Raw genomic sequence first — 9,991 nt, 5'->3', positions numbered from 1 at the left:
CAAAATAAAAACCAGCCCAGAAGCTGCCCTAGTAACATTAAACGCCACTAAACAAACTGGCGATATAAAAACCTTCACTCGGGAAATCGAGAAACATACGTTGGCTCTCGAGCAAGCGTATCGTGATGACGATATGCCCGGCGATACTGCAAATAAATATGCCACTAAAGCTGGCATAAAGGCACTGGCGAATGGTCTAAAAAATAAAGAAGCGAAAACCATTATAAAAGCCAGTGCCGGAGCTGGAAAAATATTGAAGCTTTCTGATGCAATTAACATTGCATTGGAAGAATCAATTGATACTCCTGCCGAAATACTATTATTCCAACAATCAAATAAAAATTACCGCAACAATAATGGTAACAATAATAACACAAACGGTAATAATTACCGTAATCGTAATGGTAACAACCGTTATCATGGCAATTATAACAATAATTATAATAATAATTATGACAATAATAATCGTAACCATAACAATAATAATCGCAATCGTAACAATAACAGAAACAACAATCGAAATAATAACAATAATTATAACAATAACAATAATTATAATAATAGAAATAACAATAATCAGTCAAATAGAGGTAATGGTCATGGGACTAACAGAAACCCTCACCAAATTTTTCAACTAAATACTGATCCCAACAATCAACAAAACGTTCAAACTCAGAACGTTAATAACAACCAAACCGGGTCAAACAGAGAAAACCAACATTTTTTAGACTAGACGCAAAGTCCATTTTTTCCGTAAACAATGCCTCAGCGAATTTTGTATTTATCACTGCAGGCATGGCCAACTCAAAATGCAGTTTTATAATTGACACAGGTGCTGATATTTCAATATTTAAAGCCGGTAAATTGAAACCCGAGCAAAAAGTAAATACCGCAAAGCAGTACAATTTAACAGGAGTTACAGATGGATCAATACGTACATTGGCCGAAACTGAAACTCAATTGAAATTTGATAATGGATTGATCGTCAGTCATATGTTCCAAGTCGTCCCTAGCGATTTTCCCATAATAACAGATGGACTCCTAGGACGCGATTTCTTTATTAAATACAAATGTTCAATTAACTATGAAAATTGGTTATTGACATTTAATTTTCAAGAGAACACCGTTGAGGTACCAATTGAGGATAATTTAAATAACTCAATAGTAGTACCGCCCAGGTGCGAAATAATTAGAAGAATTCCACAACTTAGTGTCGATGAGGATTCTGTTGTGTTTTCTGAGGAAATCCAACGAGGATTATTCTGCGGAAACACAATAATATCCCCTAACACAAGTTGTGTGAAATTAATAAATACAACGAATTCACCAATTTTACTGAAGAAATTTAAACCGAAAATTGAACCATTAAGGAATTTTGAATTATTGATCCTAAACAACCAAAACAGAGTTGAAGACATAATTGAAAAAATAAATTTTGATGAAATTCCAAAATATACACACGACCCTTTAAAACAATTAATCACAAAATTTTCGGATATTTTCTGCTTACCCGACGAAAAACTAACCACAAATAATTTCTATGAACAAAAAATTAACCTCACTGACCCTAGTCCAGTATATATCCCTAATTATAAAACTATACATTCACAAAAACCCGTAATTGAGGAACAAGTTAAAAAATGATAAATGACAAAATTATTGAACCATCTGTATCGAATTATAATTCACCAATTTTATTGGTGCCCAAAAATCAAGTGATGGTTCTAAGAAATGGAGATTAGTCGTTGATTTCCGTCAGTTAAATAAAAAATATTGGCAGATAAATTTCCATTGCCGAGAATAGATACGATTTTAGACCAGCTAGGAAGAGCTAAATATTTTAGCACCCTAGACTTGACATCTGGATTTCACCAGATTCCTTTAGAGGAGGAATGTAGAAAATTTACTGCATTCTCCACGGATACTGGGCACTTCCAATTTTTAAGATTACCGTTTGGTTTGAACATTAGCCCAAATAGTTTTCAAAGGATGATGACCATTGCAATGGCAGGTCTCACTCCTGAAGTTACTACTTACTTTACTTTATCAGCAACAGGTCTATCGACCCAACGCTGAACTAATCGAAGATTTCCAGGATGCTCGATCTTGGGCCGCTCGTCTCCAGTCGCCCACAATGTTGGCCGCTCTTGCATCTTCGTCGACTGCACACAGCCAACGCGTACGAGGCCTTCCACGAAGCCGACGACCCCGTCCGGGTTCGCTGCTGAATATCGTTTTAGCCGCCCGCTCGTCCGACATTCTGGCTACATGTCCAGCCCACTTCAGCCTGTCGTGCTTGATGACTTTTACGATATCAGCATGTTTGTAGTCTTGGTACAGCTCGAAGTTCATGCGCCTGCGCCACCGGTCTCCTACTTGCTTGCCGCCGAAGATAGTACGCAGGATTCTCCGCTCGAAGACCCCAAGTGCTCTCTGGTCAGCCTCCTTTAGCGTCCACGACTCGTGACCGTAAAGTGCTACAGGGAGTATCAAGGTCCTGTACAGCGTGATTTTCGTAGGCGTCCTTAGGCTGCGGGACCTTAGCTGGCTACGAAGACCGTAGAAGGCCCTGTTTGCAGCACTAATCCGCCGTTTCACTTCGCAGCTCACATCGTTGTCGCACGTCACAAGTGTACCAAGATATACAAATTCATCCACCACCTCATATCTTTCTCCATCTATTTCCACCTCCGAAACACCATCACCTGCACTGCCACGCGCTCTGCCAGCAACCAGATACTTGGTCTTGGCAGTGTTGATGGTCAGTCCGATCTTCGCAGCTTCCCGCTTGAAAGGGACGAACGCCTCCTCCACTGACCGACGGTCGATACCAATGATGTCGATGTCGTCAGCGTATCCAAGCAGCATGTACGATTTAGTGATGAGTGTTCCGTTTCTTTGCACGCCTGCCCTTCGAGCAGCACCCTCCAACGCTATGATGAACAGTAAGTTTGAGAGAGCATCGCCCTGCTTCAATCCATCCAACGTAACGAAAGCTTCAGATGTCTCGTTGGCTATTCGCACGCTTGATTTTGCTCCGTCGAGCGTTGCACGAATCAGTCTAATTAGCTTCGCCGGAAAGCCGTGTTCTAGCATAATTTTCCAAAGTTCGTTTCTTTTGACTGAATCGTACGCCGCCTTGAAGTCGATGAACAAATGGTGTGTTTGCAGGTTGTGCTCCCGGAACTTGTCGAGGATTTGTCGCAGAGTGAACATCTGATCCATCGTTGACCGACCCGCTCGAAAACCGCACTGGTATTCGCCGACAAAGGTCTCGGTCAAGGGTCTCAGCTTGCTCCACAGGATTCGGGATAGTACTTTGTACGCTGAGTTGAGGATTGTGATGCCTCGATAGTTGGCACAATCGAGTCTTTGCCCTTTCTTGTAGATTGGGGTGATGAGCCCGTCTAACCAGTCGGTCGGAAGCTGTTCTTCGCACCAAATTCGCTGGACGATTTGGTGCAGAATCTCGATCATCCGCGCGCTCCCGTGCTTGAAAAGTTCGGCCGGAAGTCCGTCCTTTCCCGCGGATTTCGCGTTCTTGAGCTCCTTTACGGCTTTTTCCACGTCCTCCAACGTAGGCGGGTCCACAGCTATTCCATCATCCTCAACGTTCATCCTGTCCTCGACGATTCCTCTCGCGTCTCACCGTTCAACAGCTGTTGGAAGTGCTCCTTCCACCTGGCCGCTACCGCTGTCTTATCTGTCAACAGGTTACCTTCCCTGTCGTTGCACATAACAGGGAAGGCGTCGCTTTCTTTCTTACACCGTTGACAGTTGCATAAAACCTCCGCTTATCATTCGCGTTGTACTGTGCTTGAGCTTCGGCAAGTACTCTCTCGTCGTACTCCCGTTCTTTTCGGCGGTGGGTTCGTTTCTCAGCTCTTCGCAGCTCACTGTATCGCTCACAGTTTCGGCGCGTACCCTTCACCAGCATACGCTTTCTGGCCTCGTTCTTCTCGTCCGTCACTCGCTGGCACTCCGCATCGAACCACCCTTTGGGTTTGCGTCCTCTGGTCGTGCCGATCACTTCGGTAGCCGTTGTGTTGACGATGCTCTGGAGGGCTCCCATTGCTCATCCAGGTTACCTGTAGGCGCGTCCTCGTTGATCCGCTCGTCGAGCTTCCGACTGTACTCTGCAGCAACGTCGCTGCTCGCGAGGCGCTGGACGTTCAACCGCGCTATCCTCGCAGTCCGCGGGGTCAACACGTTCGACAGCCTAGCTCGGATCTTGCACGCTACCAGGAAGTGATCAGAGTCGATGTTCGGTCCTCTGTACGATCGGACGTCCATCACGTCCGAGAAGTGTCGACCATCCACCAAAACGTGATCGATTTGAGTGCACGATTCGCCATTTGGGTGGCGCCAGGTGTGCTTCCGAATGTTCTTGCGCGCAAAGAAGGTGCTACAGATAGCCATTCCTCTGGCTGCGGCGAAATTGACCAAACGTAGGCCGTTGTCATTCGTGCGAGGATGAAGGCTCTCCTTGCCGATGACCGGATGGAAGAAGGCTTCCCTTCCGACCTGCGCGTTTGCGTCTCCGATGACTATCTTCACGTCATGTCTTGGGCACTCTCCATAGGTCTTGTCGAGACGCTCGTAGAAAGCGTCTTTATCGTCATCGGGCTTGTCGTTTGTCGGCGCGTAGATGTTGATCAGGCTGTAGTTGAAGAATTTGCCCTTTATTCTCAACACGCAGATCCGGTCATTCACCACCTTCCACTTGATGACTCGGTTCTTCTGATCCCCAATCACTACAAAACCGACTCCGTGCATCGCCTTTTCGCCGCCACTGTAGTAGATGTGGTACTTGAAAGAGGTGTTGGCGATGGGGTCCACCGCCGTGAATTCTCGCTCTCCATGACCGGGCCATCGAACTTCCTGGATGGCGGCCACATGCACGTTCAGCTTGTGCAGCTCCCGGGCAAGAAGGCCAGCACGTGCAGGATCTTGGAGAGTTCGAACGTTCCAGGTACCGAGTTTCCAATCGTTGTCCTTTATACATCGCCTGGTCTGATGCCGATTTATCCGTCCTGAATTTCTTCTTTTGTTTTTCTGAGTTGGTGTTTCGCTTCGGTATGCCGCCTAACCAGGGCTGCGAATACCTAGTCTCGGGGTGGGGCTGCCACCTTGCAGCTTCCGGGACCCAGCTGCGGTTTTCTCTCGACACCGTAACGGGGACTTTTGTCTCGAAGCCTAACGGTACAGCTACATCCTCCGAAGAGGGTGGAGCCCCCCCTTACCCTGTCAGCATACTACCAAAGTTCCCACCGGGGTTGGTTACCCGATCTCTCCAATGGTTACTAGTATCCCGGCCAGCGCCGCGGGGAGGCCAGGGTATCGGAGTTACTGAACAAGAGGCTAAAGGACCACTTGGTGGGTCTATTTTATACCTACGGTACTTGAAGTACCTATGGTACTCGTTGTCCAGTCGTTCGCTGACCAAAAAACTCCTGAAGTAGCTTTTATTTATATTGACGATATTATTGTCATAGGATGCTCAATGAGACATCACATTAAAAATTTAACTACTGTTTTTGAAAGATTGCGACATTACAATTTGAAGCTTAATCCTTCAAAATGTATTTTTTTTAAATCTGAAGTAACTTATCTGGGGCACAAAGTCACAGATAAAGGAATACTCCCAGATGATTCTAAATATGAATCACTGGTTAAATATCCAGTGCCGCAGAATGCTGACGAAGTTCGAAGATTCGTCGCATTTTGTAACTACTATAGAAAATTCGTTGAAAATTTTTCAACAATTGCTCACCCTTTAAACCAGTTATGTAAAAAGAATTGCAAATTTGACTGGTCTGTTCAGTGTCAACTCGCCTTCGACACACTGAAACACAAACTACTTTCACCAAAATTTTACAATACCCTGATTTTGCCAAAACTTTTATTCTCACAACGGATGCTTCTAACGTCGGTTGTGGAGCAATTTTATCCCAAATCACTAGTGAAGGCGATCGACCGATAGCCTACGCTAGCAGAACTTTACACCTGGTGAGAAAATAAGTCTGTTATTCTCAAAGAACTAACAGCAATCCACTGGGCAATTAACTACTTCAAACCATATCTTTACGGAAATAGGTTTGTAATCAGAACTGATCACAGACCACTTGTACATTTATACGGAATGAAAGACCCAACATCCAAATTGACACAAATGCGTTTGGATTTAGGAGAATTCAATTTCGATGTAATATATATAGCTGGTAAGGAAAACGTGGGTGCGGACGCGCTCACGAATAGTTATAACAAGTGAACAACTACAAAATATGCAAATGCTCGTAGTAAACACGAGATCAATGCAGAAAACGAAAAGCATGCAAAGCACGCAGGTTGATACTAGTATCACCTATCAAGCGGCTTATACAGTTGAAAACATTAATGAAACGAGAAAATTATGCGCTTTACGTGTTGTCAATAACACTTTACAGATCTATAAAAACAAAAAAATAATGATGAAAATCCCATTTCAGCCAGAAAATGAAAGTCCAACTTTAGAGATGACTCTTTCAAGGCTTGAAAAAGAATTAAAGAAAATGAGAATCGATCGAATATCTCTTTCAACGGAAGATGAAATTTTCAAAAAGTAACAACTTCTACATTTAAAATTGTAGCTAATAAAACTTTGCAAAGTCTACAAATTTTAGTATACAAACCACCAATGTATGTAGATAACAAAAATAAAATTCAAGAAATCTTACGAAATTTCCACAATACACCGACAGGAGGACACGTAGGACAAACTAGAATGTACCTAAAGATCCGAGACCTGTACCGGTGGAAAGCAATGAAACGTTCTATTACACTTTTCGTTCAGGCCTGCGAACTGTGTAAAAGAAATAAAATTGTACAACATACTAAAGAACCACAAATAATAACAACAACTCCGAGTAAACCTTTTGAAATCATTACAATAGATACAGTAGGACCCCTACCAAAACCAACAACGGCAACAGATATGCAATAACAATTCAGTGCGAACTAACTAAATATATAGTTCTTGCACCAATACAAAACAAAGAAGCTAATACTATAGCAAGAGCTATAGTAGATAACTTCATTTTAATTTATGGAAAATTTTTGGAAATCAGAACTGACCAAGGTACGGAATATAATAACGAAGTTCTTAGTCAGATTTGCAAACAATTGAAAATAAAACAAACTTTTGCAACTGCCTATCACCCACAAACCATTGGTGCTCTTGAAAGAAATCATAGGTGTTTAAACGAATACCTACACAGAAAAAAAAATTCCGGTAAATTTACATCATTTATGATGTACCAAAAGTGCACGTCATTAATGATGCAAATTTACATTAGCTTCATTTTAAATTTACATGCCATCCGACGTAAACCTGCCTAACAAACTACTGTTCAAAAACGTGTAAATTTCCGATGAAACTTACGTAAATTTACCGAAGTGCAAATTTTTTTTACTCCATTGAATCTTCAATCCGATGTAAATTTCAATTGCTCTTGTAGGCCGTTTTCATGAATGATTTACATATAGTTTTCTTTGTGCTCAAATTTGAATATTCAACACTACATTGGTTGAAAACTCAAAAATGATTAAAGAATTAAAAACAAAATCATACAAATAGGCAAAAGGCTTGAAATTCACATCAAATTCAAGATTCAACGGAGAAATTAGGTTTCAAATGAACTAAATAATCCTATTTTTGATAAACTGGAATAAACTTTAAAAAACTAAATCTTTCCCAGTTCTGAGGGGAACTCCCTTGAAGAGTATCGGAGCCGGCATTTACAAAGCGGATTCAGTGGCAGTATTTTACACAAGTAATGATAACATGTTAAGATTAATGTTAGCATTCCATAGGTGTCGTTGATAAGATCCAGCTTGCAATCGAATCCAGAAGAGAAACGATCACAGCTGTGTTGGTCCGAGCCGGGACTTGAATTGCTAAACTTACTTGATTGAAAAATTCTTGAATGCTGTCATCTGCCGACGCAAGTCACTGATTACCGATGCTTGCAAATGCAGTTTAATCTGCTGAGATCGCCTTAACCTTTGGCCATCGCCCCCGGAAACAACCCCTGTGCCTGTCTGCCAGCGCCCTTCTCAAACATAATCAGGCCCGGCTCTCAAATCCTGGATGTGCCGCACCTTGAACTTAAATAGATTCCCATCGGCGTCTGATGCGACCAGGGGGTAGCGACGAAGCCGCCATCTTGGAAGTTCAGATAACAAACATTCAGAATCAGTATTATTCATATTACTTGGGTAGCACGAAGTGTGTTATCCTGGTTAAACTCAAAAGTCCCATGCAAATGTGTAAAACCAAACTGAAAAATGTGTAATGCCGATTCACATTGTACGGGCGCACTGTTTGATCGACCAAAAGAAAAAAAGCAAAAAAAGGTAAACAGAAAAATCACTTTTTTCGATATGAATTTTCAGCCAATCTTGGGATGGAATCTCCAAGGATATGATAGAATTTGCCATCAGCAACACAATTCACTTGTTTTTCGAGTATTTATCGTTTAAATTGCGGGAAATTTGAAAATCAAAAACCCAAACAATGATTTGTTATGGGCTACCATTTGACAGCTAGTGCTTTTGTTGTGGGCTCTCATTTGACAACCGTGCTAATGTCGACTGTTGTCAGTTTGCTTTGGTCGGAATAGGGTTGCCATCCCCCCGGGTGCGACCCTGGTTCTAGAGAAGAGAGTGACAAAAATTTAAAAAAATAAGACTCACAAAGCTAACCCAAACCTACATGTCACCGCTAGCTTGCTGCTGTTGTTCTGCCCCTGATCCATGTCAGTTACTTGATGTTTCCGGCAGCATTGGTCAAGATATCGTCCTGGACATCTCCGAATGTCGTCCCGAACCAAATAAACTCATCGTTAAAATCGTCGAAATCTCGTAGCAGGAAAGCTTTGATTTGATGTTGATGTCCACTGAAACTGACTCCCGTGATTGCAGCCGGAAACGGCGTACCAGCCTGCATTCGACTTGCGCTCGTCCGTTACCGGAATCGGCGTATGACCGGTGGGCGGATCCTGTAAAATTTCCTGAGGGAAACCCGACGTCTGGTTGCGGCGGCTGTGACGTGGACGGTGGACCTACCGGATGCGTCTCGGCAGAAGCTTGCAATCACGACGCGATCCATTAAACTACTCGGGCCGGGGCCGCAGCGGGGAACCATTAGATGTTGGTCGATTGCTATTCCGAACACTTCCGACTAAGGAGAGTTGCAAAACTTTATGAAATAAGTTTTTTTTGGCTCCAAACCTAACACCACAACCTTTCACAATTATCACAGTAGGCGGACAAAGCAAACCCAAACAAACATTACACGCTGCAACGATATGCGTTAAGTTGCACACGGTTAAAAAGTATGCAATTTTAAGATGCAGCCTAGGGGACGTTCAAAAGTTACGGTCAAAGGATTTTTAATATGTTTGAAAAATATTACTTCACACTTTGTTTTTTTTTTGTATTTTCAACAAAATAGAGCATTTAAAAGCTTTTTACAAATACTTAATTTTGGGACCTCACACTAAAAATTGACGCAAGAAAAACATTGTCATGAATTTATTGATATTTTGGAAAAGCTTGACAATAGCATGAATGTTACAATGTATTTAGCATTTTTAATACTCTTTACTAAAAAAAATTTACTTGAAATTTGAATCTTAGTCTAATTTAACTTGTTATTGTCTTTAGCACCCCCCTGGTTTAGAATGAAATATAAAAGCAACCAAAATTAAGTAGTTTAAGTCAACCGTGTATCCTAAACTCTTATGCAGCTGTCAAATCCGCTCTTTCTGTCCTGCTCGCACGATTCCACTAGTCGTTGACAGTCTGCCCAGCCTGCTTAGTTTTGCCGCGATCAGTAGTTAATAGTCCCAGGTTAAAACAGCGTGTGTGTGAATTTCGGAAAAAAAAAACTTTTGATACTTTTGAAGCAACAGCAGTTTGATGCAGTTGAATCGTCAAATCGTCAACTGCA

General features: G+C 42.3%; 2 protein-coding genes across 2 annotated transcripts; both read right to left on the bottom strand.

Annotated features, from left to right (window-relative positions):
* Window positions 1-2,058: 2,058 nt before the first annotated feature.
* LOC119770116 lies at window positions 2,059-3,618 on the bottom strand. The gene has a single exon (XM_038264440.1). The coding sequence runs from the start codon at window positions 3,616-3,618 to the stop codon at window positions 2,059-2,061; it is 1,560 nt and encodes a 519-aa protein (XP_038120368.1).
* Window positions 3,615-8,795, bottom strand: LOC119770115 (craniofacial development protein 2-like). Its single transcript, XM_038264430.1, has 4 exons — window positions 8,753-8,795; window positions 4,089-4,949; window positions 3,789-4,029; window positions 3,615-3,723 (listed from the first exon to the last, which is right to left on the bottom strand). The coding sequence occupies exons 1-4, from the start codon at window positions 8,793-8,795 to the stop codon at window positions 3,615-3,617; spliced, it is 1,254 nt and encodes a 417-aa protein (XP_038120358.1).
* Between the last annotated feature and the right edge of the window lie 1,196 nt (window positions 8,796-9,991).

This window comes from Culex quinquefasciatus, chromosome 1 (genome assembly GCF_015732765.1).
Source record: "Culex quinquefasciatus strain JHB chromosome 1, VPISU_Cqui_1.0_pri_paternal, whole genome shotgun sequence".
Taxonomy (NCBI): Eukaryota; Metazoa; Arthropoda; class Insecta; order Diptera; family Culicidae; genus Culex; species Culex quinquefasciatus.
This window is presented reverse-complemented; position numbering and strand designations above follow the sequence as displayed.